The sequence below is a fragment of the Sebastes umbrosus genome, chromosome 10, assembly GCF_015220745.1.
Source record: "Sebastes umbrosus isolate fSebUmb1 chromosome 10, fSebUmb1.pri, whole genome shotgun sequence".
NCBI lineage: Eukaryota > Metazoa > Chordata > Actinopteri > Perciformes > Sebastidae > Sebastes > Sebastes umbrosus.
In genome coordinates this window covers 5759934-5787816 of record NC_051278.1, presented here as the reverse complement: position 1 = coordinate 5787816, position 27883 = coordinate 5759934, and the positions used below count along the sequence as shown (strand labels likewise).

The window sequence follows — 27883 nt, the reverse complement described above, 5'->3', positions numbered from 1 at the left end:
CCCGGGAGGACCCGTCGAAGGAGACGGTTAGCCCGGTGAAAACGGTGGAACTGACGGCGCTTTCTGGGCCCTCCAGTTGGATGTCATCACCACCGGTACCGAACCGGGTCCTTTTAACGAGCCTTGACACCAGACGCCCAGGAGGGAGGACAGGGTGAACCAGGACCGTCCAGAGCAGCTGCTGCTACCCAGGCTCGAGACTCGTTAGTCGGGAGTACACATCCGTCTGCCGCTGGAGGAGACCGTCGATGAGCCGGGTCACAGTGGAGCTGTAGCAGAGAGAGGACCACAGCCAGTAAACACTGGTAGAGGACATCCTGTCGTTGGCAGTGAGGACAGTGGAGCCGGGAGAAACTTACAGGACCCCACAGCGGTGAAAGGCAGCCTGGAAACGGAGAGAAAACTCACCACCGAGGGCCCAGAAACCAGACCCCGCTGCGGACATATCAGCTCCGGTAAGTGTTGGCCAGAGATGGCCTCCTCTGCTGCTCGGCACTGCAGCAGCAACTCTGTCAACACAGACGCTGTTTGCACGTCTGGAATAACGTGTACGGAACAGCGTACCACAGCTCCGCAATGACATTTCAGAAAGTGCCAGTTTAACGTTACTTACAGATCTGTTAAAGAATAAAGCAGGATTTGCTAAATTGACGGCGAATTACTTTGAAAAGTAGCGCCGTTGGCGGTTAGTCACTACGGTTAGCCTACAGGACTAACTAGTTTACTGCTACTGCCGCTACCTCACCGTTAGTTACGGCCACAATCATTTCTACAGTAACGCCCCTGAGAATAAGGTGGATAGTATAGTATGTCGAAAAATGTCACCAAAAAATTGTAGTATAGTATGTCCAAAAAGTTCATGAAAAAAAGTCATAGTATTGTATGTTGAAAAATGTCACCAAAAATATATATTAGTATGTCGAAAAATGTCATGAAAAAAGTTATAGTATAGCATGTCGAAAAGATTCATGAAAAAAAGTCATTGTATATTATGTTGAAAAATTTCATGAAAAAAAGTCATAGCATTTATTGTATGTTGAAAAATTTCACCAAAAAATATTGTATAGTATGTCGAAAAATTTCATGAAAAAAAGTCATAGTATAGTATGTCGAAAAAGTGAATGAAAAAAAGTCATAGTATTGCATGTTGAAAAATTTCATGGAAAAAAGTCATAGTATTGTATGTTGAAAAAGTTCATGAAAAAAAAAGTCATAGTATAATATGTCGAAAAATGTCACCATAAAATATAGTATAGCATGTCGAAAAAGTTCATGAAAAAAAGTCATTGTATAGTATGTCGAAAAAGTTCATGAAAAAAAGTCATAGTATTGTATGTTGAAAAATTTCATGAAGAAAGTTATAGTATAGCATGTCGAAAAATTTCATGAAAAAAAAGTCATAGCATTTATAGTATGTCGAAAAAGTGAATGAAAAAAAGTCATAGTATTGCATGTTGAAAAATTTCATGGAAAAAAGTCCTAGTATTGTATGTTGAAAAAATTCATGAAAAAAAGTCATAGTATAGCATATCGAAAAATTTCACCAAAAAATATCATAGTATAGTTTGTCGAAAAATTTGATGCAAAAAGTCATATAGTATGTCGAAAAATTCCATGAAAAAACGTCATAGTACTGTATGTAGAAAAATTTCACCAAAAATATATATTAGTATGTCGAAAAATGTCATGAAAAAAGTTATAGTAAAGTATTTTGAAAAGTTTCGCAAAAAAAGTCAGTGTAATATGTCGAAAAATTTCATGAAAAAAAGTCATAGTATTGTACGTCAAAAAATTTCATGAAGAAAGTTATAGTATAGCATGTCCAAAAATTTCATGAAAAAAAAGTCATAGTATAGTATGTCGAAAAATGTTACCAAAAAAGTCATGTTGTGGTATTTTGAAAAAAAAGTCATAGTATAGTATGCTGAAAAAATGACAAAAAAGTCATACTTTATCATGTCATAAAAGTCATAGTATTGTATGTAAAAAAAATCATAGTATAGTATGTGGAAAAAATTCACAGTATAGTATTTTGAGAAAAGTCGTAGTATAGTATGTAGAAAAAAGTCATAAAACGTCATAAAAAGTTATAGTGTAGTATATATATATGTATATATGTATGTATGTATGTATGTATATATATATACATACATACATACATACATACATGGTGGGGTTTTTTTGTTATGTTTGTCTACTCGTAATTTGTGCAAAATAAATTAAAATGAAAATTCTCAAATATGACATTTTTGTGGCATACTAGAATGACTTTTTTCATGTCATATACGATACAAGACTTTTCTATTACATTTCATGAAATACTTTATCATGATATTTTTATGGCATACTATTGCATGACATTTTTGAGACATTTTTATTACATTTAATGAATTTTTTGTACAGTAAATCTAAGTTAAAGTTTGCCGCTGATGTACCCGTTTATAACTCAAAGTGGCGATAAGGTCTGAAAATGTGAGAAAAGGGTCCTAAAAAGAGATCCTGAAAGGTATCAAATTTAACTTCAGGATTCCTGCATATACCTTGCAAGACGGTTATTAATTGGCAGATTAAATTTAGATTTTCTTTCTTTGACATAAATGTAGCACCTCCCACGATGAAGTTACAAAGTACTTAACAAACAATAAATAAGCCAAAAATATGAGAAAAAGAAGACATTTATTAAAAACAAGTTCAGGTTAAAATATATTTGTTAGACACAAGAATGGAATTGTTAGAAATAAATTGTGTAAGATAGGCCCATCTGCAAATAAGATGACATTCTCCGATGGCAGTGGCCGATGTTTATCTGTTGTGTTACATCAATTTTGCGCCGGCTAAATGTTGTTTGATATTTGCGGTCGGTCTCGGACAACAGTAACCAGCTGCTGGTTCCGAGAAGAAGCCAATGGCTGGACAAGACTCTGGCATGAAGTGCAATACATTGCCATAGGGAGTTGTATCGCAGCTGAAAAGGCTTTTAAAAAAAAAGAATATTTTTCACGTGAAAGGTTTTATTAAAGGTTGTTTCATGAATTAGTATGATTGAATATGTGCTCATTCAAAGGCCATGTGATGAAATGCTGAATGACTTTAAAACAGCTCAGTTATTTTCTTTATAATGAAGATGTCTTTGTTTCCCAGCACAAAAATAACCCACAAAAACAAAATAAACAAAAACGTTGGTATCAGCCAAATTGTAATTTTAAACATCGGTTTTGCAATCGCTGCATCTCTATTTCAAACTCTTCGGGGCTGGAGTAGTTATAAGCCAAACACTTAATTTTTGTTGTGAAGTTGTCACTTGAATATAGGAAAGCCGTTGTCACATTCCTCCTTGATACGACGAGCCAGACTATTGCACTTCTTCGGTCCGGGACCAGACAGCAGGTTCTGAGTTGGGATGAAGAAGTTGTGGAGTAAACCTACTTCTAGATGGGCTACAAAGTCCTCCAGGAGCAGCTGAAAACAGTCGCTCAGACTCGAGGCCCTCCACTCAGTGTCTTTAGTTCTGGAGCAGCAGGCGTGTAAGAGCGTGGTCTTGGCGTGGTAGGAGCAGAACTTGTCAAATGAAGTGTCCTTTTCCTTCAGCAGACTGAGGAGGTGTTTTAGGAGCTTCAAACAGTCCTTCCTGTATGTAGAGACGGAGGAACAGACGGTTATGGATTCTTACCTTGAGGACAATAATTATATGATTTTCTGTGATAGAAAAAATCTATAGTGTTGTACTTTCACTTCAGGAATATTAAAATGTTAACCTGCAGCAGCGTGCTCCGACTTTCTCACAGCACGTCTTCTCCGATCCGTGATTCTTCAGTATGGCCTTCTCAACATGTGAGAATGAAACCCGCCAAATATCTGCGTGTTATACAAGACAAAACACTCAATGGGTAGGGGAACTTGAACCTTCCCTTTTTTTTCTAGTTTTCATTCATGAAACAGTTCATGTGAAAGCCCCAGTATGGTGTGTATGTAAAGATAAGTCAGACTTACCCCTGGCAAGGACCCCGTCATTTTCCACTGTACCCTTGCCTTCATATTTAGGGACAAGATAATACGGCATTCCCTTGTATTGCTGCTTTACTTTGGTTCCCAGCCAGCCATCTATTTGAATGCCTTCTTTGGTGAAAGGTGGCCAGCTCGATTTGACGACGATACTGAGAACAACATCCAGTGAAATGGTGATCGATTTTACTGTTGTGAGCAGGGTCACTGCAGGGCAGCCTGCTTTCTTTCTTGTCACCTCCCACTCTGAAAGAACAAACCAAATTTATGTATATATTTATTATTGGAAATCAGTTAACAACACAAAACAATGACAAATATTGTCCAGAAACCCTCACAGGTACTGCATTTAGCATAAAATATATGCTCAAATCATAACATGGCAAACTGCAGCCCACCAGGCAACAACAGCTGTCAGTGTGTCAGTGTGCTGACTTGACTATGACTTGCCTCCAAACTGCATGTGATTATCATAAAGTGGGCATGTCTGTAAAGGGGAGACTCGTGGGTAACCATACAACCCATTTTCATTCACATATCTGGAGGTCAGAGGTCAAGGGACCCCTTTGAAAATGGCCATACCAGTTTTTCCTCGCCAATATTTAGCGTAAGTTCGGAGCGTTTTTTTAGCCTCCTTTGTGTCATGTTTCATATGATGCCAGTATATTCACTCTAGCTTTAACACTGAGCTCACTACAACCTCCAATAGACGGAACAGTGGCCGGCAGGCTGTTGGATTTTTAAGAGGTTAATTAAAAATCAATACTATCGCAATATGTGTACCGATATTTTCCTACAGCCCTACAGTACATGTAGTGTGTGATCTAGATTGATCATAGTGAAGGTGTTTCTGCCAGCCACAGAGACTGATTCCCAAACTGCATTTGACAAACCCAACAATTAAATCGTGCTAATTTTTGGTACTCACCTGTATGTTTCTTGACACATTTCTTCACTTCGTCCCTGAACTCCTTGAGCATTTCGCTGGCGGATAAAGTGTCCGTCTTTTGAAATTTTTGCAGAGGGCTCTTGCCACGTTTTAATTCCACACTGTAAAAGGCTCCGTCATCCCCAAACGGATTGACGTTCACTCGGTCGACAGGAATGGGCAGCATGACATCAAATTCATCAGGATCAGAAATCTGTATGCACAAAAACATCAATGTGAAATATACCACAGATTATACACTGACATAATTGTTCAAAGTACCAAATGTGGGTACATTTCTTCTCATCTGAGTGCTGCGCACCACCACATATTGTGTTTGTTTGAACAGCCAATTAGACTGTTGTCAGGCCATTAAATAGACGTTATCAGCCGCTATAAGCCCAATAGATGTGGGTCAATAGGGGCCTACTACACCAATTAGTATGTTTTATCATCTATTCACATGGTAGATCACCGAAAGAAGGTGAAAAGTGTGAAACTCCATAAGGGGTGTAGGTTGGGGACAATGGATGGGACACAAAACACAGGGTTTTCACCAGGAGATTATTACCTAAAACTAAAGAAGCCTTTTTATATGTGTTCAAAACATGACGTTTCATTCAGTTTTACAACGTGTTAGAACATGTTGCTTTTAAGCTTAACCTTTACAACATAGTAGGCGTAGTAGGCCCCTACTGGCCCACATCTATGGTGCTTGATAACGCCTATGTAATGGCCTGATAACAGTCGAATCGGGTGGTTTGATGGAACTCGGACTAAAGTGACTTACCTTTAGATTTTCATAGTAACTTCCAGTACGTAGTGGCTCTGCTACTTCTTTAAAGCAATGGGTCTCTTTCAAATGCGCAATTATAATGTCAACTATTTTATTGACGACTCCTGCAGCATCTGATCTGTCGTCCCTTTTAATCTTCAGTTTTTCCAGAGTTGTGTGGAGGACAGAGTCCACTTTGTCTTCACACCTGGCTCGTGGTACACAAGCCTTCGTGGCGTCCTTTGGTGCCTCTGGCTGCATCTCTGTGATTTTTCCTGGTGGTTTGGCTTTACCACCGCATGTTTTTGCGTTTGGGGTCTTTATAGAAGCCTTCGTGGCGTCCTTTGGTGCCTCTGGCTGCGCCTTCGTCATCTCTGCAAATTGTTCTGGTGATTTGGCCTTCTCACCACATTTTTTTGCTTTTGGGGTCTTCAGAGCATCCTTTGCTGTGTCTGGCTTTGTCTTTATCTCCTCTGCAGATTGGTCAGTCGTTTTGGCCCTGCCTGCACAGGTTTTGGCTTTTGTGCCTAGTACAGGAGCCTTTGTCTTCCCTGTAGGTGTACTTAGCTCCTTCTTGATCTCCTCTATGAGATGTTTTGCGGTCTTGTCTTGACAGGCGCTCTGTACAGATGGCTTCTCCTCTGTGTGGCTTGTCTTTTTCTGCGCCTTTGGTTTCTGTTCCTTTGTGATGCCATTCGCCTTCCCTTCTGTGAAGTCTTTCCCTGGATATCTAGCCACAGGAATACGTTTCATTTCCTCAGGTTTAGTTTTAGCCTTGGCACACTCAGTGTCTGGACTCTTTGCCCTACGTGGTCTCCCTCTGCCTGTCATGTTTTTGTAATGAGAGGAATGAAACTGCTCTCTCAGTTATACTCAAAGAGTTTCCGGTGATTGTATGAGAACACGCCTCATAACACGCCCCTTCAGTGTTTCTAGTAAATATCTGTTTATATGATCCAAATTGTATTCCTATGCCAATAGCTCCATCTTGTGGACACAAGTGTGTGTATAGTACGAATGCTCTGATTTTTGTCAGACTTGTCTTAAAGGATGGGGGGAAGTTCAATGCATCTGTCACTTCTCTGCAGCACACTCAGGAAAAAATAACAAAAAAAACACAGCTCAACCTTTTTATTGAAACATGTTTAATGTTACAAAGAGGCTCATGCCATCTTACAGTAAGGTGCAGTAGCTTATGCCAATTTAAGCTTCTCCAGTGCAAGTGCAAAGTTAGCAAAATGCCAATCAAAGTGCTTTAAGAATCAACAGGTGGTCTACTCAGAGTCCCTTGGGAAGTACACATGTGGACCATTTGTTTTAAGTGCTTTTTATAGCTTAAACACAACAAATCACTACTAATCTACTACTTGGAAGAACGTAGTTTATAACATCTTGCCATAGGCTCCTACAGAGCACCACGTAGTTGCAAACAAACACTAAAAAGCAAGACAACAACATGTACCATGTAAAGAGACCAGTGCCTGCACTCCAGAGAGCGAGAGCGGTGATACACTTCAGTACCTCTAATGGTTCAACGTCTCGATATCAACGTCACGGAAAAGTATTGACATGAACCGAATCAACAGTGTACATTTAAAACTATCAGTATGATATTACATTGTAAGTTATGGTGATCTAACCACTGAATTGAAGTCAGGAGTGCTGCCTCAAGGAATTACGATCTAAACGTTGTGCTTTCCTTCGAATGCTTTTGCGATGCATTGTGATGATTAACCAGTCTTTGATTATTAAGTTGAAGCAGCCAATTGTCGAATGGAGTTGGATGACCGATGTCCTGCCCTGGGAGACCTTGGGGTCGGCAGCGTAGCACAACATTCATTTGGTCCTCTGGGCCTTCTGGGCGGACTTGGTGACTTTACCGGTGGTGGAGACCTTCTTCTCCACGGCCTTAATCACGCCGACGGCCACGGTCTGACGCATGTCACGCACAGCAAAACGACCTGCAAGGTGAAGAGGAGTGAAGAAGTTTCATCTGATATGACTTAGAGGTGTGGACTTGAGTCACATGACTTGGACTCAAGTCACGGCGCATTTCCACCAGATCCAGCATCTCAAAGCTTTCCATTAATTTTCTATGGAAAGCAGGAGAAGCAGTCACCCAGTGCATGATGGGAGTGTCGTGGCGAGTTGGAGAGCGTCTGTATTTGCATAAACTTTATGCAAATGAGCCCGTCCAGCGTGACACACCTGGCTCATGGAACTTGGACCAAGCTGACAAACTAGTTCTAAAATGAAACCAGATTCAGCAGTGGCATAGCAGACTATTTCTCGCCTAAAATGTTTTCAGAAGTAGATTTTGGTGGATTGTTTAGATGGAATAACAGAAAGTTTATGAGCAGACTGCAATGTTGTTTTCTGTTTGAAACAGCAAGCAGAGAACCAGGGACCAATCAGGTCCATTCTGTGATAAGGTACATCAACACGTCCCCTAGCGTCCTCACCGGATCTGGTGGACACAGAGCGTCCCACTCAAGTCACAAATTTGATGACTTTAGACTCGACTTAACAAAATCTAAAAAGACATGTAACTCGACCTGGACTTTAACACCAAAACTTGGACTTGGGCCTTTTCACTTGAAAATACTTAATACCTTCCCTCCAAACCCAAAGATTAAAAAGTAGTGTACCACTTATCAATTAATTTCCCTTCATTTCCTGAATCAACTAACGTTAGCGTTAATTCCCCAGATGTTGTTTTTTTTATGATTAAGTTCAAAAACTGGGGCTGTCAATCAATTAAAATATTTAATCGCAAATGAATCTGTTCTAAATGCATCTTAAAGGGAGATTTTGCTTTAATTAGAGGAAAAAGTGTTTTGGGAGAGCTGTTGAAATTCAACAAATCCTCCACACTTGAACTTACCCAGTGGAGGGTACTCGGAGAAGCTCTCGACACACATGGGCTTGCCAGGAACCATATCCACGATGGCGGCGTCCCCAGACTTGAGGGATTTGGGGTTGTCCTCCAGCTTCTTGCCAGAGCGGCGATCGATCTTTTCCTTGAGCTCCGCAAACTTGCAGGCGATGTGAGCGGTGTGGCAGTCCAGCACAGGAGCATAACCAGCACTGATCTGGCCCGGGTGGTTGAGGATGATCACCTACAATGCAAAGGGACAACATGAATGGCTTATTCATAGTAAGACTATTTCTTTCCTGTCAAAGAACACATGCTGATTTAATCATGCTCATGTTTCATTTCTATAAATAGATCCTTTTGCGACGTCTACCTGAGCAGTGAAGTTGGCAGCTTCCTGCGGTGGGTCGTTCTTGCTGTCGCCGGCCACATTGCCACGGCGAATGTCCTTCACCGACACATTCTTGACGTTGAAACCCACGTTGTCGCCGGGGAGGGCCTCGGTCAGCGCCTCGTGGTGCATCTCCACAGACTTCACCTCAGTAGTCACGTTGACGGGGGCAAAGGTCACCACCATGCCGGGCTTCAGTATGCCCGTCTCCACGCGGCCGACGGGAACGGTTCCAATACCTGAGAGCACAGTGAGCAATCAATGAAGGGCATGAAAGGGAACGTTGATGCAGTTCAGACCTACAATGTTTTGATCAATCACGCTGATCATGTTTCGAGAGCCTATTTCACAAGACATAAGAGATACACCCATCTCCTGATTCTATACTATCACGATACTTTGGGTGCCGATTCGATATGTATTGCGATTCTACACGTACTGCGATTCTTGTCAACTTTTTTAACACTAGACCATGGGAAAAAGTTGAATCATACACTTCTGGGGACTTTTACTTTGGAAAATATCTAAATTAGTACAGTAAAAATGTTTGATTTTCAGCATGTATGTAGTCAGAGATGTCCTGAAGTTGAATATATCTGTCATTGTCAGGCATTATTTAACTTCTCCAAGTCCGTCGCTAGCTTTCCCCGTCCCCTCTGTTCTCTTTATTACAGCTCTGTTTGACTGTATTTAACATAAATGTCAGTATATGGGTGCTCTACAGTTGTAGTGTCGACTGATTTGACCACGGAGATGAGAGTGACGGCCGGCTTGACCGAACGTTACCGCGATACGATAACGTTTCCTGTCCATGACAGAGTTAGCAGCGGCTTTAGCCATCATGTCTAGCTCTGCTTTTCCTACAATGTGTGAAACCCAAAGTGTTTCCATACTTTACTGGATGTGTAGTGTTTACCACTTTGGAATAAAAATGTGAGGTTGCAGGTTGTATCCACGCGGACCCTCTGCTGTTTTCTACTTTCTCGTTGCTGCCAACCGCGGTTTGTTTTGGATGACGGATACAGAACAGATATGACGTCCCGTTACTCAGACTACAACAATAAAAGCGGTAACTTCCTTCTACCTCCACAGACTCAAGTGAAGCAAAAAAAATCGCTATACATAGGTTAATCGATTTTTTTTTTCTTCCCACCCCTATTCAGTGCGCTACATGCCTCCTATCTTGTAGACATCCTGCAGCGGCAGACGTAGAGGTTTGTCTGTTGGACGGGTGGGGGGCTGGATGCCATCCAGAGCCTCCAGTAGTGTGGTCCCTGATGCATTGCCTTCTTTCCTATTGATCTTCCACCCCTTAAACCATGTCATCTAGAGACAAGAAGATAACGTACTATATTATACACCTTATACAATTATTGTCAGTTAAGAGTAGGGAAGGGGATCGTTAGTCTTTATTGATATTGATACCATTTTTTGAGACTGTTTAACTATAAAAAAGTCTTTATCGATACCGCTACCGATACTTTTCTATTATTTGGTAGAAATAGAAGATAACAATAAATTCTTAACAGAACTGATATTGCTTGTGTTACTTAACTGTGCGTCTGTTTGATTTCACTGCTGATGCTGGATATTTATTTGAAAAGGAACACACAGAGGACCCTTCAACATAACGGATAACTATGACGGCAACCAACGAGAGCAATTCTTCTTTGATTAGGTTAACAGCAATTCAATTGAATTCAAAAACCTTATTAGACAATTGATGTATGTTTGTGCACAAGTAATTTGATTTAAATGACTCTCGAAATATAACGTTACGACGTCTACCAATCTTGATAGCAGTATCGATAAGCTCGGACCTTTTTGATTTTTGGGTTTTGAGAAAATTGGAACCAGGTCCTTATAGAACCGTGTCTCGATCCCCATCCCTAGTTAAGAGGTTTTAAGCTCATGGTCATCGTAGAAGAGAGCAACTGATTAAATCAGAGGCCTGTACTACGAGGCAGGATTTGTGGTTAGCGAGGTAACTTCAGGGTTTTCCGTCCTACGAAGGTGGTTCACTTCTTACCGGGGTAGATCGCCATGGCAATTTATGCTGAACACCTAACCTAAAAAAAATAACAGTATCTTACCCTTTTGAGTGAGACGTGAACTCTCAGGGGTTTTGCTGCTACAGCTGTACTTGGTCTGGTGTCACCATTAGCTTATGGTGGCTAATGTTGGCACCTAAGCTAAGCTAGATATTGCTGTGTAACTTCATGATATAATGGCTCTCCTATACCTGTGCGACTGCCACAGTGGTCCCTGTTGATCAGTAGTTACATAGAGCTGCTTTAGATACCGAGCACAAGGTCACTTCTATGGTGATCGCAAGGAAACTGTTTAGCTGCTCTGATTGGGACTGACAGTCACAGCAGCTGGTTAGTCTTTGAGCTACAGCTTCCCATCTCTGGCACATATACAAATTAGTATTCAAATTCAAGGCTGCGTACGTCTAACTCATCCTCGTAGCATTTGCATTTATGTGTGCTACTTACATTGGGGCTGGGCTCAAGCATGTTGTCTCCATTCCAGCCTGAAATGGGCACAAAGGCAACGGTGTCCGGGTTGTAGCCAATCTTCTTGATGTAGGTGCTCACTTCCTTCACGATTTCCTCGTAACGCTTCTGGCTGTAGTTCGGCTCGGTGGAGTCCATCTTGTTGATGCCCACGATGAGCTGCTTTACCCCCAGAGTGTAGGCCAGCAGGGCGTGCTCGCGGGTCTGTCCATTCTTGGAAATACCGGCCTCGAACTCGCCAACGCCAGCCGCCACGATCAGCACGGCGCAATCTGCCTGGTGGTGCAGAAAATAAGACATTGTTAGCTTTGACCGTTGCATTATGACTTTTTTGGTTATTTAAACAGAGATAATTCACGATGGATTGGTTCATCCTAAAGGCACCTAGGCTGACTAAAAGACTGTACCATACATCATGTAAGGTACACAGAATGGCTGAGCGTCCTCATGTTACAGACCTGGGAGGTCCCGGTGATCATGTTCTTGATGAAGTCCCTATGACCCGGGGCATCGATGATGGTCACGTAGTACCTGCTGGTTTCAAACTTCCACAGCGAGATGTCGATGGTGATGCCACGCTCCCTCTCTGCCTTCAGCTTGTCCAGCACCCAGGCGTACTTGAACGACCCCTTCCCCATCTGAGAAACAACAGATGGATAGTAATTAGTTCATAGTCGGTGTGGCTTTTATCGTCCTGATCTTGAGGAAAGACGATCCTGCGTCTCCTCACCTCAGCGGCTTCTTTTTCAAACTTCTCGATGGTTCTCTTGTCGATGCCCCCGCACTTGTAGATGAGGTGGCCCGTGGTGGTGGACTTGCCAGAGTCCACGTGGCCGATCACGACGATGTTGATGTGGACCTTCTCCTTTCCCATGACGACTGGAGCTGGCCGAAGTCACGAAGAGGCGGTCTGTGTCTGCTAAAGCTGAAGTGTTAAATTACAGTTAGTACGGTATACAAATGGTTCGCAGGGCAGGAAACAGAAACATTTCATGCACTAGTTATCCTGATTAACGGATATTTAAAAGGTTTTGTGTGAGCAGTAAAACTTTGAGCAAATGATTACAATTTTTTATTAAACGGTCACTATCTCCTGACAGCACAGGCATAGTTTGCGTTGGTTCAGGTGACTCACTGAACCCTCTAGAGATGCATCTATATATTTTATTATAATAACATAGAACTAATAATTTATGTAATGATGAAAACATATCGACCTTGTTGTGGCTTTTTATTGACAGAATAAGAAACCAACAAAATAAGAAAATAGATTTGTGGTATTTTTGTTTACTTATAGCATGATAAGATCGGACGCTCTCTGTCCACACACCGTTAAATATGCTGTTACATCATGTAAACAAACCACGTACCATCAGCTGTGAGCTTGAGATCAGACTGGAGACGTAGCCACTTAAAAGATGGGTGAGTAGTACTTGCTATCTTCCGACGTTTGTGTTTTTTAAACAGAAAACAGGTTTTATACTGTGATATTTACTGAAAATGACAAACTATACAGCCAACAGTAGCCTCAGTAAACTTTCAGGTGATCTTCCTCCAACCTGCTGTTGGTAGTGAGATGAGGAGGTATCGTATCAGATAACTCCTCATTTCAACTTCACCAATCAGCCGTTCCTTGTCCGTTGCGACGCTTTCAAAGCGATCGACAAGGAAACTCGCAAACTCTGATCAAACGATCAAACTGGGCAGCGCTGATCAAATATGAATCAATATTCTGTTACTGTAATGCCTATTTCTCTCCTCAAAACATGATATTGATTCATATATGATCAGCGCTGCCTAGTTTGATCGTTTGTTCAGAGGTCGCGGGTTTCGCGAGCAGTGATTGACAGCTGCTTTAGAGACTGTTCGGCTCTGATTGGTTGTAATTGGTCTGGGCGCGTTGAAGAAACACTAGGAGGAGGCAGAGGAACATGATTTATTTACAGATTATCTGTCTCATGCACTACTGTCAGGATATAGTGACCGTTTTATAAAAACAACTTTTTATCATATTTGCTCAAAGTTCCTGACTGCAGCTTTAAGGATGGAACAAAACAGTGATGGTTTGTTAGAGAGGCTGAAGTGTTTTGGTAATTTAACACCGTCAGATCGAATGCAACATCACACAGCCGAAGTTTGAGCAAATGCATTGCAGCGTACAAGGGATGAAAACACTAGTAGAGTGCTAATGACCCTGGAGTAGTGGCGTAGTAATAATTTGAAATGCTGCACAAGGAAGGAGACATGAGTTTACTTTCTTCAGCTCATCAGCTCTTAAGCAAGCTGACTGTGTGGAACTGAGGTGACTGACGATGCCGACTCTTAACTGGCAGTAGATGTTTTCTTAAACAGAGTGTCTCAGAAGATTAGGGATTTAGGGTATCAATGGCTACTAAACTGCGCCAAGTCCCAAAACCCCTCTGCCCCTCCTACTCCCTATCCATCCATCCATCCATCCATCCATCCACAGCCCTGCTCTCCTCTTTCACGTCCAGCCTGCTGCCCTGTCCTGCCCTCGCCGCTGTGCACCGACGCATCCAAACAACAAGCCTCTAATGTTTCCCTCCTCTCTCTCCTCTCACACTTTAAACTACAGCCTCATTTCCAAGCCAGAATCCACCATTTTGTCAGGTCCTATCCACTGATAGTGCAGCAGCCATTTCTCTCTGACACTGCAGTGCACTGCACACAGGTTAATGCATGGGGGGAGAGAGTAAACAGTGTTGTTAACTCTGCAGGAGTGTCATGGTGATACCCTTGACAACAACAACTAACACATGCACCACTATCTTCTAATTGTGAGGATGTATTTGATGTGAATGTGGTTGCAGCAGGTAGAAAAAGGCCAGTGTAGATGGCAGCTTTAATCCAACTGGAACATGAATCCCATCATGATCTGGTTCAGGTGAACTCACTTCCAGGACACACAATATTTACATGGAGCTCATCCCTCGTGTAGAACGTCACAGCAGCTGCCGCAGTGCGCGTCAATGTGCAAAATATGATCAAACGGCGCACAACACGTTAAAAGAAATATTACAGCCACTGCGATGAATGAAGGATTTAACGGTAATGTCAACCTTCCGCCATGTTCTATCATCTGCCTGCTGGATGCGTATTAAGGACCAGCCGTCTGCCCTCTCTCCTGCATCACAACAACAACAACAACAACAACAACAATTCCCAAAACACCTCCGGAGACTGAGCCGCTGCAGAAACACGTTCATGTTCCTGATCGCATCCAATGCATCAACATGCCCTCAGTGCGTAATGTTAATGTCGGCTGCTGGACTGCGTCGTACCTGAGAGCTGGCCGGTGCCGGTGTCAGTTTGTGTGCAGGATCGGAGAGGTTGAGGCTGATCCGGTTTTAGCGCACACACAGAGAGAGGAGGAGGAGGGGGTGTTGCGTAATTACGCGCACCCGCTGCTGGAGGTTACAGCATCACTACGAGTTTATCACCGGACACCTCCACCTGCGGAGACATGAAGTGAAGAGTAGTGTCAGGACATAACTTGTGTTCAGTAACAGTGCCATGCATTATTACTTTATGTAGGTTAGAACTACATAAACAAACAGCAGATGCACGTAGTTACCTTCAAGACTTGTGGCTGGCGTTGTAGAAAAGTAGCTGCAGCATTATATCCAGTAACTGAAGAGGGTCACTACTACTAGAGAGTTTTTGGAATAGAAGTTTAGGTTTTACCTGTGTTGGCTGTGTGTGATGGTTTGGCAGCAGCAGCAGCAGCAGCAGCAGGTGCAGCGCGCACCTTTCCAGACGCTCCCTAGTTGGATTAACATTAACCCCGATGAGCTCGTCTGTCTGTCTGTCTGTCTGCAGCTCTGTCTGCTAATCATGACGATCCAGGGAGAGCAACATGCAGTAAATAATGATGTTATCATGTGTTGAAGAGGTTAATCCTATCATACATTTAATAGGGATGTTATTAAATGTCTGAAGCTAGAGGCTGCTGCACGTTAAGGATTACTAAAATAGATCTGCACTCAGTTAAATCAGGTTTTCCCCCAGTAGTAGCCCACATGGGAATATTATAGTTTGTTGGATTACTGTGTGCGCTGTAGATGAGTTCATTACCAAAAGGGTGAAGAGAGAAACCTGTCATCCTCTCATTGTGTATTAGCATGTATACTCTTATCTGTGTTGTTGGCTGTTTTTGTAGCTTGTGTCACTGGCCTTTTCCTAACCCTGAACTTGTACTTGTTAGCATGAAGCACTTTGGGTCACTTTGATACTCTAACATTTAAGTTTTATTAGATTTTTTTTAAAGGTGCAGTTTGTAGGATATGGTTGCATCTAGCGGTGAGGTTGCAGATTGCAAGGAGGACAGTCAATCCCGTATTTAGCACCTTTTTAAGGTCATTAATAGTCCAGATGATTTGAAGATCTTCTCTTCCACCTTTTCATCATACTCACTCAAAGATGTAATTAGAACAGTAATAATGAAAAGCACATCGTTAGTTGCGACGGCGGCTATATAATGAAATAATAACCTGACACAATATCAGATTTGAGCATAGCTGTATACAAGGAAGAATTTACAATACATGACAAAGTTTACAATGATTACCCTCTCAGCATACAAAAAGTCCCTTTGTTGTCTGTATAGAGACACTAATGGTAAAATGAAGTAATAAAAATCAGTAACGAAACGAATCCTTCATGGAAACAATGAGTCTACAGTCCTGAATTGTTTGACCCTGTTTAAGATAATAAGGCAGTTAATCCTAAATTGGGATGATGATGCTACTTGTTGACAGAAATTACAACCAAGACTAAATGTTTTCTTTGCGGCTCGATTGTAGTTTACCCCTCTATAGTCATTATTACATACATTATTATATACATGTGACCTGATAAGAGTGCAAACTTTATGGAGAAAATAATATATTTAATCAGCCGGTAACATAGATGAAAAGTAACGATAAAGAATTACCACCAGGTATATTTTGTTGTTTTGAAATGAGAAAATGGGATCTAATTCTTTTGACACTTAAAAACTGAGGACACATACCTCAATCTGTAAAAAGTAAACAAACATCATTTTCAAACCTTTTAAGAAGTAAAATACCTGAGAATTGACACAGAAAGTGCAAATCCTGTGAGTAAAATAAGGCTGTGTCCACCAGGAACCTCTTTAAAGCACATTTTTTTTCCCTTCATCAGAAAGCTGCTGAGAGCACCAACAGCTTAACTTCTTCTTAGTGATTGAAAATATAATGCCTCGCGCTTTCTAGGGCTGGGACGATTCACCTATCTCCAGATTCATTAATATCACGATACCTGGGTGCCGATTCGATATGTATTACAGTTTTTAAGTATTGCGATTCGATAGTAGAATTTACTGCGATTTTTGTTAATATTTTTAACACTAGACCATGAGAAAAGTTGAATCATACACTTCTTTGACTTTGGAAAATATCTAAATGAATACAGTAAGAATGTTTGATTGTCAGCATGTATGTAGTAAGTATGTAGTCAGAGATGTTCTGAAGTTAAATATATCAGTCATTGTCAGACATTATATATTAAAGAATAGAGACATTTCCCTCACAAATTAGTGGTATATATCGATTCTAGCATTAAAAAATCAATTTCAAAATCACGAAACATAGGTGAATCGATTTTTTTCCCACCCCTAGTGCTTTCTATATGCTGCCTAAACTAAAAGAGGTGGCTGGTGGACACAACCCCAAAAGACAATACATATTGTTGTGCACATAAAATCCCTTAACGGCATCATATGACAAGTAAATACAAAAAAAAAAAAAATGGTCCATTTGCAATCAAAAATCAACATTAAGGAGGCTTCACTATAAGGCATTTTCCCAAACAAGTGTTTGTGCGTTCTGTGTGTCTAGTTTGGGATGACATGTCTCTTGTTAAATGCTATTTTTTTAGGGGGGCAAACGATCTAAACACTTAAAAACAACATGTATTGGCACTTAGTTATGGTTCGCAGAGTAGCACATTGTGTTATCCCAAACTTTACATACACAAGTGAAAGAAAACATCCTTCTTAAGAGTGTAGACTTTTACTATGGCAATAACTCAAGAGGGTTTACTGTGGAGTTCTTGGCTAAAAAAGTCTTTTAAAGCAGAAGTGTTCTGGAGGCAGAAATAACAATTGATCCGAGCAAATTGTCTAAATGGGTCAATAGGGAACAAACTGTTAAACAACAAAAAGATCCACTAAATAGCAGGAAGGTACTTTACAACAACTGCTAATTTCTGAGTTTACGAGGTTCACCTGAAGTCCTTGTTGGCACCCACAAGCTACCATACAAAGAAATGTAGACACGATCGATTTTAAGTGGAGATAGCGCCACCACGGCTGAAATCGCCAAACCGTTTGCTGAGCGTTGTTTTCTTTCTAAATCTGCTGCAGCCTACTAACCGTAGTTTTTCTGTCATTTTACAGTTCCGTTGTTTCTCCATCCTCTTCGACTCCGGCAGAGGCCACGGTGTCTCCAAGTGCAGCTACAGGTAAGCTACGCTGTGTCGTCTTTGAAATAGGACGCACGCAAGTAGGCGGGGAGAAAACAAATACTCGCTTTCATTTTGATCGATTTAGAATCAAGATCATGACGCCCCCAGTGTGTGACTAAGGTATCAGCGTATTCCGAGTAACGTCTTATCGGGTGGTTTTTAGTGTTAGCTGTGCTGAAATAAAAGACACGTCTCCGTGTAACCAAAGATAGAAGTTGTTCGTCTCTATTTCCCTGTAACTTCTACAATATTAGTATTTATCTATGTTCATAAAAGAACACATAGAACGTGAAAGAAAAGGTGTATATGTATCTTTCAAGATCTTCGCCTTGCTCCGAGGCGAACCGTACCATAAAAACAATACTTTAGAAGCAATGGAATTTAGATGGTGTCTACCACAGCTTTGCACTGCAGTATTTTTCTCGCAAAATTTGTGAGTTTTTTCCCGGAATATTACACTCCTTCCCCGGCTCTGTAATTATTATTATTATTTTTTCCTACAATGGCCCTTATACACAGTTTTAGTCTCATGTTCATAATGCTTTTAGATAACCTGTAGCTATCTAACTAACTGGCTACATCCCTTTTGCTCAGCTTCATAATAACAGCTTCCTCTGATACTTCTTGGAGATGCATACTGTGATTATTTGCTCTGCTAAATGATTATTTTTGCCTCCAAGATATATTCACTTCAGTCTTCTTTGTTCATTACTGTGACTGTGGGTTTATCTGTCAACAGACTCTTGGCAGTCACAGTAAAGAACATCCCTCGAGGGTATTATGGCTGTAACTCACTGTTACTCAGCCGTGCTTTGACAATTATCAGCACAGCTGGACCACACCTCTCGCTGATTACCCGTTGAATAAGACCATAATTGAGACCTGTCCACCTGACCAATCAGAATCATCAAATGGACGAGTCCGGCACTCGTCTTCTGCCTCAGTCTCCGTGAGAGTAGGATGTGTGGACGGCCCAGGGCTGCACCGTTCCTCGGCCAAACAGAGTGTAGAACGCCGCTCCAAACAGGTTGATGGCAGCAGCGATGTAGAAAACACTCTGCCATTCCTCTATGGTGTTCTAGAGCACAATCAGCACAGTTAACAGTGAGTACTGAAATAAATACGGGTTTCACTCATTATCCCGGAGAGAGAGTACAATCACTTTGTGGGAGGAGGAGGGAGCTGTGAGGAGAGACCTAGGAGGTGAAGAGGAAAGTAGAGGGAGGTGAGAGGAGAGAGCTGTAAGGAGGGAGGAGGGAGCTGAAAGGTGGAGGGAGATGTGAAGAGAGAGGAGGGAGGGAGAAGAGGGACCTGTAAGGAGGACAGGGAGGTGAGGAGAGAGGAGGGGGTTGAGAGGATGAAACGTGAGGGAGGAGGGATCTGTAAGGAGAGATGAGGGAGCTGAGGAGGGAGCTGAGAAGAGAGAGGTAAGAGGGAGCTGTGAGGTGAGAAGGGAGAGCTGTGAGGAAGGAGCTGAGAGAGGAGGGAGCTATGATGGAGCTGAGGAAAGAGGAGGGAGCTGTAAGGAGGAAGGTGCTGAGAGGTAATCGGCAGGAGGTGAGAACTGTGAGGAGGGAGGTAAAAGGAAGGAGCAGGGGACTGCGTGGAGGGAGAGAGCTGAAGAGGGAGGTAGAAGCTGTGTGGAGGGAGGTGAAAGGAGGGAGCAGGGAGGTGAGGAGAAAGCTGTAAGGAGGGACTTGAGGAGAGAGGAGGGAGCTGTAAGGAGGGAGGTGAAGAGAGAGGAGGGAGCTGTAAGGAGGGTGGTGAAGAGAGAGGAGGGAGGTGAAGAGAGAGGAGGGTGCTGTAAGGAGGAAGGTGAGAGGAGGGAGGTCCTCTTTACAGAGAAATGAATAATGAAACCAGTACCAACCAGGTTAATCATCAATCATCATGCCAGACAGAAACACTCTGTGTGGATGTGACTGTGTTGCTTCTCATAAAGGACTATTGACGCCCCCTGGTGGCCACATAGCAACATGTTAATCTATACTGACTAAACCAATTAGACAGGAAGGTAAAGTAAGGACACTGTCTGGTCAGTAAGGGACATTGGAGGTCAGGACACCTGGAGTGACCTCTTAGTCTGCAAGCAGCAACATACTAAAATCAATGACTAAGTGTGAGTACCTCATACAGGCCCACTTCAAAACACCCAAACTATCCTTTTAAGGGTCTGAGTGTCTGCATTTTGCCAAAATTATTTTAAATTAAAACCCCCAAATTGAATCAACCCCACTGTGCAGAGCAGTTAATAAAGTGTGATAGTTTCTTACTTGTGTGGTGAGTCTTCCTCCTATGATTGGTCCCACCATGCCAGGAATGGTGGCAAAGGTGTTGGTGATTCCCAGGAGAATACCAGCATACCTACAAACACATCAAGTACATTGATTGTTAAAAGTCCAGATTAGTTATTAACCCGATAAACCTTCTACAGGGTTGAATACAATTTAACAGCTTTCACTTCAATTAACTTAATCTATTAACACCTGGAGGAGATCCTAAACATCTGTATAATCACGGCTACACTGTTATGTTTACAGTACGAGGGATATTTTAGTAATAGGAGTTGGTAATTTCTTACGAAGGAGCGATGTCAAGGTGATTGATGTTGAAGCCAGAGGCCGACACTCCGCCCAGAGCCGAGGAGATGGTGAGGAAGGTCACAGCCAAGGTGAAGTTACATCCTGTATAACCTGCTGCCACCAGGAACACCGCCGGCCCGATCATACCTGCAGACACAGCACAATTTGGGATATTGGTCTACAACCTTGCAACATATGGACAACAGAAAACCAAATGATCTTCCTCATTACAGAATCGTGACTCCATTCCTTACCAACAAGGGAGAAGGACTTCCTGACCATGACGGTGCGGTAGGAGAGGGTTTCCCGAAGGTAATCGGCGAGCTGTCCACTCAGCACGGCCATCACAGCGCAGCCCAGGTAAGGAAGAGCTGACAGCATCCCGTTCTATTGTGGACAGGAGGAGACAATAGCACATGGATATTATTATGATTACATAGTTATTATAAACTCCAAACTTAAGCTAAATTTTGGTGAGAAAAAACTGTCATGGTAATATTCAAAGGGATCCCTTGACCTCTGACCTCCAGATATGTGAATGTAAATGGGTTCTATGGGTACCCACGAGTCTCCCCTTTACAGACATGCCCACTTTATGATAATCACATGCAGTTTGGAGGCAAGTCATAGTCAAGTCATCACACTGACACGCTGACAGCTGTTGTTGCCTGTTGGGCTGCAGTTTGCCATGTTATGATTTGAGCATATTTTTTATGCTAAATGCAGTACCTGTGAGGGTTTCTGGATCAATATTTCACATTGTTTTGTGTTGTTAACTGATTTCCAATAATAAATATATACATACATTTACATAAAGCAGAATATTTGCCCACTCCCATGTTGATAAGAGAATTAAATACTTGACAAATCTCTAAGGTACATTTTGAACAGATAAAAAATGTGCTATTAATCAAGATTAACTATAGACAATCATGATATTGATTGCCTTATACAATATATTACCCATCCTAGTTTTAAGTTAAGTTCATATACTCCAAATAAAAATGTACTAGAAAAAAGGTTTCAAAGATGCATGACCATGAACATTGTCTTGAGCCCTTATTTGACTCTTCCTTTTAGTGTTTGCCAGCCCCTCTGAGCATGGATGGCTGTCTGTATGTGATGTTGATCTCACCTGCTGTATGCTGAATCCCAGTACTTTATTCATGTAGGTTGGCAGCAGGGTGAGGAGGGTGTAGAAGGTCCAGTTGTAGGAGAAGTGAGCCACGACGATGGCCCACAGCGGTCTGGACGTCACTATGGCTCGCCAGGGGATGTTGCCTGCTGAGGTGGACAGCTGGGACACACAGGAAGTAGAAAAGAGAGACTATATTGAACAGGAAGTTCCAAACTAATGCATCTGCAATTATTTTATGCCCAATTATTAGTCATTTTAATTTCAACTTTGTTCAGATGTGTGATTTGCATTGCAAATGTACAAAAAATAAATCCTGTTCTACCAATAGCATGTGTCTTAACTGATCCGAATAAATGGCAATATACCTTATATGTTGTTTTATTATTTATGTCTCTTGCCTGTCTATCTTCCACCTTTCCTCTATTGCATATACTGGTGGTTTTATTTCTTGTGTTAGATTTTCCTCCCCCTGCTGGCCAGAAAAATGCAAATATGTTTTCCTACTTAAAGGGGATAATTCGGATTTGCAGGCATTTCTGGTCCAATACAGTCATCAGATACTAATGTTACATAATCTCAGTGTATTACAGCATTATATTCTCTTATCTGTCTTCCTCAGCTGTTGAGTCACAACACTCACATGACTCTGCAGTTCATAATGACATTCAGTGGCTGGCTCATGACTCTGGACACACTTGATGCCATTGAAGACAGTGTGATGAAGTTTAGCTGTTTGATTCAATTGCAGTGTTTTGAATCAGAAAATAACCAAGAACACAACATTGAAGGGATGGTTGGGACGTTTTGAAGTGGGGTAAGAATCAAACAGCTAAACTTTGTCACACTGTCTTCAATGGCATTAAGAGTCATGAGCCAGTGTGTGAATGTCATTATAAACTGCAGAGTCATGTGAGTGTTGTGACTCAACAGCTGAGGAAGACAGATAAGAGGATCAAAAGCTACAATACACTGAGATTATGTAACACAAGTATCTGATGGACCAGACATGCCTGCAAGCCCTCTGCTGCTTTTGTCTCAGCAATAGAGTGAAGAAACAATACATCAAAATAGCAATTAGGGATATAGTCTACCATTGTACCATCTACCAATGTTAATAACAGCTATATATTCAAAGAAATCAATCAAAAGAAAGAAACTGAAGAAATTCTACTTTCTTGGAGTTTATATTATTTGTTATAAAACGGGTAGCTCAAATCAAGCGATCTGATTGGTTGGACTAGTGATATAAGACTTAATAGTTTCTGGCGTTACCTCGTTCTTGAGTGAGTTGGTGATGTAGAGTCTCTCCTGCTCTGATATCCGTGGGTGAGTGTTTGGACTGTCAAAGACGAGGAAGGCCCACAAGACGAACCACACCAGGCCAACAGCACCTGGACACACAAAACAAGCAAGCAAGCACATTTTTACCACAGGTCAACATTCATCTAGCAGAAATCCTTCATCACTTTATAGATTGTACGTAGTCAGCAGTTGCATTTATTATAATGATGTGATGAGTAGACACTGTGTTTTGGTGGCCTGAAACCAGACTAAGGTCTCATTAACTCTACATTACAGGTGTCCACTGACAATGATAGGTGTGTTTGTTAACACTAACGTTTACAAAGTGGTTTAGAGGTGGAGTTAAATTAGTAGTAGTGGCATTAGTTCACCAGGTTAACAAGAAAATAAAGTGGGACTTCTGTAACGGTTTCATCTGTGAGCACATTTTCTTCTTCAACCTGCTGACTCATCGTTTCCACAAACCAAAGAGGAACAAAGGAACAGAAGCTGGAAACAGCTCGTCTGAGGCTTAAAAGGAGCGCTGTGTTGGAGAAGTGTTAAAACGGCAATCTGTGACTAATCAATGGAGAGGCCACTCGAGGTCAGAGAGACGACCGGCAGCGACTTCATTAGACATTTTATCATGTGCACTTTCCCAATCAGACAAGATCAGACATCATCAGTCATGCAAATACGATACGGTGTTTGTGCAGTGCAGGGCTCCACATGCTGCTGTGATGTGACGTTTACAAAACGTATTCATGACGGCACTTTTATGACCTGAAATCTTTCTAGTTAATGGTTTCTTTCAAAAATGAAACAAAAATATCAAAATAAAATAAGAAACAAAAAGATTGAGGGAAAATTAGTGCACCACAACTCCTACAACACTTCACCACAGAGTAGCTGTCTAAACAATCACCTCATGACTGAGTAATAAAGTATATGTATGAGTGTATTACCAAATATATAGAAGATGTAGGTCCAGTCCAGGTAGAAGCAGATTTGACCAGACAGTGGAAGAGATATAACCGTCCCCATCTGGGCTCCTGGGATGGAAGAGAGAAGACAAACATCTGTATCCCACAGCTGTCTGAATGCACATAGTGTAATTACCGAATGATGAATATACAGAGAGCGACAAGTCGACACTAACAATTATGTGACAGATGACGCCGTGCAGAGGTGGCTGAGACCAGCCTCTTAAGAACACATGGTTAGGGGATATATCAGAGCAAGTTTCACACAGTGCCTAGATCTAGATCATCGTTAATTGCAGCCCAAACTGACGTTGTACCCGGAGTGTCTGTGTCTTACCAATGTAGGAAATGGTGAGCAGTCGGCTCCTCTCCAGCGGTGGGGCCCACGCTGCCCACATGGTGTACATTGCAGGGAATGTCACTCCCTGAAGACAAACACAGCGAGAGAATCAACAGGAGTGCACATATAACTATCTATCTATCTGTATTAGTTTGTCTGGCTGTCTAGAACTCCATTAAGATGTTGTTATTAACACTCACTTGATTAATGGATACTCAGAGATACATTTTATTACCACTAGCTTAGGAAAATAAAGCACATTTTATATTTGATTGCAGTACAGCTCATGCTTATCGTTACAAACAACGAGCTTCCACACGTAATTTCAGCTCTATTTTCTGAGTCTTCATGACAACCTACCTCTCCTATCCCTTCCAGCACCCTGACAGCGATGAGGTAGCTTGCACCCAGGTCAGCAGCCACAGGGGTGAGCAGCGTAAAAACTACAGTTCCCAGGATTCCAAAGCCCAACAGCCACTTCGGTCCATAGCGGCCGGCCAGGTAGCCCCCGGGGATCTGTGTCAGGATGTAGCCGTAGAAGAAGGAGCCCAGGATCAAACCCTGTGTCTCAGAGTCCCAGTCGTACGTACTGGCCTGTGAGGAGAGAGGTTGAGTTGTATTAGGAATTAGATTTGTTCTATAGGACTAGTTGTTGGCATTTATATAGCGCTTCTCTAGTCTTCCGACCACTCAAAGCGCTTTAAACTACACTACATTTTAATTCCTCTGAGTCTTTTCAGGCAGCAAATGTGCCACTCAAATTCTTCAAAACCAGTTTGTATAAAACAGTTCAACCGATTTTCAACATTTGTTTTACTCAGCTGCCGTCACGTTCTGGCACTCACCGTGTGGTTGTGTTTAGGCCGTGGAGGGTTGGCATGAGCGGGACACACTGAGTCGCTGTGGTTGGTGCTGGCTTGGTGGGTGTTGTTAAGCATGTCCACCATGGCCACACTGAGGTTCACCCGCAAGGAGTAGACCACGAAGAAGCCAAAAGAGGAGAGCAGTGCCAGGCCATAGCGTGATGAGCAGCATGCTGGGGCTACGGGGTGAGAGAGAGACAGAAATGATGGCACTTTTTTATCTTTTCCTTGTTTACTCACTGAATATAAACCATCAAGTCTAACTTCTATTGGACTGCAACTGTGAATCCATAGTTCCAACAAATTTTCTCAATCATCATCATCAGTTCCTAGAGCCAAACGTTTTAACTTCAGATCTCTTACTCATTCTAATCTGCAGCCAGAAATAGACATAGTACTAATTTATTATGAAAAACCACAACAGCATGCTAATTCTGCTGTAAACTGAAACGTATAGCCAATTAAATCATTTCCAGTCATTCAGCAGAACGACTAGTTGTTTCAGTACTTCATTTGGACATTTCGTTTTCACGTCTTGTCCCATTTATTTTCATAATTAGGACAGGTTATCTTTATCGTCCCACGAGGGGAAATTTGCTTTGCAGCCGGGGTTCCCATAAAACAGAAAATGAAGGCAACATAAACGACACTTCAACACAATAAAACGCAGAGCTAGAGCAGGGAAATGGGAATTTGTACCCAAGTACACTTATACAAATGTGCAATAGTGCAGCGGAAGAGCAAAAAGTGCAGCCAGAGTGCTATATGCTATTGACCATATTGATAACACATGGGATGAAGGAGACGTGGAATCTTTTAGTTCTCCTAAGGGTTCCCTGATACGACGTCCAGAGGGCAAAAGCTGGAATTATCCCTTCTAAGGACCTGTTATACATGTCCTGATCTGTTATAAATGTCCAGGAGCAATCTTACTGGCCATTTTAACAAGAATACCAAGTCTGTTGTTGTTAGACAGATTTAGATTTCCAAACCAAGCAATAATACAAAAGGTTAAAACAGATTCAATAAAACATCTGTAAAAGAGAGTCATCATCTCAGAAGAAATGTCAAAAGACTTCATTTTTCTCTGAAAAAAAGTCTTTGCTGGACCTTTTAAGAGGCAGCATCAACATGGCATTCAAAGTGCAGTTTGTCATCAAAAACAATACCCAAATATAAATAGCTCTCTACGAGGTCAATGTCAACACCTTTAACAACAGTTGGACTTGGTGGTGACTTCATGTCTTTCGTTTTAGACACATTCAGATGGAGGAAAGACTCATCACACCAAGCCACAAAGTCATCCACCGCAGGCCCATGATCCTGTACATCCTGCACAATTAAACTTTGGTTTATGATAAGTCTGGATTTTGCTCAAGGTTCAACGACTTGTATGTATATGACAGTCATTATGTTAACCACTGATACTATATTGCTCATGTAAAAACTGGAAAGCACTTACTCTCTCATTTGTTATATAAAACACAATGACATAACAAACTTTAGTGTTCTTATCTAGAAGGTTTCCAGTATTTACACAGAAAATATAATTAGTTTAAACGAGGCAAACATTCTCCTTTGTTTCTCAGAGCTACTATAACTTTAATATGTAGACTTTGCATGACATTTACACTGGCATTTTCATTAAACTGACTCTAGGTGTGCAAACACAAGACTCATAGCTCAGGTACACAATAGGTGTGTCTTATGATATGAGCCCAGGGCAGATGTTCCTTAAATTAGTGGCGTATTAAAATGTACAAAGGAAACAGGGCGGGTTAGGGTTATATTCAGATTTACTTTGGCTGACAGAAACATGCAGCCTGCGTCTGTACACGAGTTAGATAACAGTTGTGGTAGCTAAATGTAAACAGCTGGACTCAATAACACCTGAACACTCTACTGTAATACAATACAACAGACTTGAACTAATAACACTAATGTTAGAGACTCTACTAGCTGACTTAATGCTGTTTTTATGTTTACATACAATTACATATACAATTACAATTATATATATAAATAAAATGATATATATACATATATATATATATAATTATATATATGTATATATATAATAATAATATAATTATATATATACATATATATATATATAATTATATATATATGTATATATATATATAAATATATATATATAATTATATATAATTATATATATATATGTATATATATAATTATATATATATATATATAAATTTATATATATATAAAATTATATATATATATACATTAATATGGTGCAGGTGTTCATGTAATCATTAATGAGTCAAACAAAGAGCAAACAAAGAGAAACAGGTTAAATAAAGGCAGCATCTGTTAGAGGGATGTTGTCTGAGATGCAGCTCTCTTCTTAACCAGCTAACTCCTAGCTGTGTTAGCTGGACATGTCTTAGTTGTCTCACCTCTCTGGACTTTGTCTTCGTGTCCTCGGTGCAGCAGCGGTGTCTCGTCCCCCTCCGTGTCCGACCCGTACCGCTCCATGTTCCAGTCAACCGGTGAGCTGTGAGAGTCTAGAGCATCACAGACTGAACCGGACAACAACAACAGCAGCAGCAGCAGCAGCAGCAGGAAGCTAACAGCTGCTGAGCTCAACTACACTACAAGCGAACTGACGTCACGTGACGAGTCTGGTGATGTGTTGGTCACGAACGAGCCGGTTCTTTGAGCCGGCTCTTGTA

The 27883-nt window shown here is 41.5% G+C and overlaps 3 protein-coding genes and 1 long non-coding RNA gene across 5 annotated transcripts; 1 reads left to right on the top strand and 3 right to left on the bottom strand.

Annotated features, from left to right (window-relative positions):
• The first annotated feature begins 90 nt into the window (after positions 1 to 90).
• On the top strand, positions 91 to 22086 carry LOC119495173. Its single transcript, XR_005208379.1, has 4 exons — positions 91 to 455; positions 17930 to 17994; positions 20813 to 20939; positions 21752 to 22086. It is a non-coding gene; the product is annotated as an uncharacterized LOC119495173 (long non-coding RNA).
• On the bottom strand, positions 2658 to 6573 carry cgas (cyclic GMP-AMP synthase). Of its 2 annotated transcripts, XM_037781407.1 has the most exons (6): positions 6057 to 6573; positions 5721 to 5954; positions 4931 to 5144; positions 3991 to 4248; positions 3756 to 3855; positions 2658 to 3628 (listed from the first exon to the last, which is right to left on the bottom strand). In XM_037781407.1, exons 1-6 carry the CDS (start codon positions 6534 to 6536, stop codon positions 3298 to 3300), a joined length of 1617 nt encoding a protein of 538 aa, XP_037637335.1. In that variant the 5' UTR covers positions 6537 to 6573; the 3' UTR covers positions 2658 to 3297. The 2 variants fall into 2 exon arrangements, with proteins under 2 accessions (XP_037637335.1, XP_037637334.1); XM_037781406.1 differs by having other exon boundaries at positions 5721 to 6573.
• Positions 6822 to 14929, bottom strand: eef1a1a (eukaryotic translation elongation factor 1 alpha 1a). The gene is made up of 8 exons (XM_037781408.1): positions 14793 to 14929; positions 12221 to 12415; positions 11949 to 12128; positions 11470 to 11766; positions 10147 to 10297; positions 8954 to 9210; positions 8590 to 8824; positions 6822 to 7666 (listed from the first exon to the last, which is right to left on the bottom strand). Exons 2-8 carry the CDS (start codon positions 12362 to 12364, stop codon positions 7542 to 7544), a joined length of 1389 nt encoding a protein of 462 aa, XP_037637336.1. The 5' UTR covers positions 12365 to 12415; positions 14793 to 14929; the 3' UTR covers positions 6822 to 7541.
• On the bottom strand, positions 17942 to 27883 carry slc17a5 (solute carrier family 17 member 5). Its single transcript, XM_037781409.1, has 11 exons — positions 27608 to 27883; positions 25167 to 25363; positions 24682 to 24915; positions 24319 to 24406; positions 23964 to 24050; positions 22990 to 23108; positions 21715 to 21876; positions 20834 to 20966; positions 20579 to 20726; positions 20271 to 20361; positions 17942 to 19075 (listed from the first exon to the last, which is right to left on the bottom strand). Exons 1-11 carry the CDS (start codon positions 27684 to 27686, stop codon positions 18938 to 18940), a joined length of 1476 nt encoding a protein of 491 aa, XP_037637337.1. The 5' UTR covers positions 27687 to 27883; the 3' UTR covers positions 17942 to 18937.

Bases quoted from the DNA above. Each gene is read 5' to 3' on its own strand.
- eef1a1a (XM_037781408.1), bottom strand. From the start codon at position 12,364: ATGGGAAAGGAGAAGGTCCACATCAACATCGTCGTGATCGGCCACGTG. The intron at 9,211-10,146 runs GCATGTAGCGCA...CTGTGCTCTCAG, and splicing joins GGATGTCTACAAGATAGGAG to GTATTGGAACCGTTCCCGTC. The intron at 7,667-8,589 runs GTAAGTTCAAGT...TTCACCTTGCAG, and splicing joins CTCCGAGTACCCTCCACTGG to GTCGTTTTGCTGTGCGTGAC.
- slc17a5 (XM_037781409.1), bottom strand. From the start codon at position 27,686: ATGGAGCGGTACGGGTCGGACACGGAGGGGGACGAGACACCGCTGCTG. The intron at 25,364-27,607 runs GTGAGACAACTA...CTCACCCCGTAG, and splicing joins CGAAGACAAAGTCCAGAGAG to CCCCAGCATGCTGCTCATCA. The intron at 20,967-21,714 runs GTGAGATCAACA...TGTCCACAATAG, and splicing joins TGGGATTCAGCATACAGCAG to AACGGGATGCTGTCAGCTCT.
- cgas (XM_037781406.1), bottom strand. From the start codon at position 6,536: ATGACAGGCAGAGGGAGACCACGTAGGGCAAAGAGTCCAGACACTGAG. The intron at 4,249-4,930 runs GTGAGTACCAAA...TTGTTCTTTCAG, and splicing joins ATGTGTCAAGAAACATACAG to AGTGGGAGGTGACAAGAAAG. The intron at 3,629-3,755 runs GTTAACATTTTA...CTCTACATACAG, and splicing joins GTCGGAGCACGCTGCTGCAG to GAAGGACTGTTTGAAGCTCC.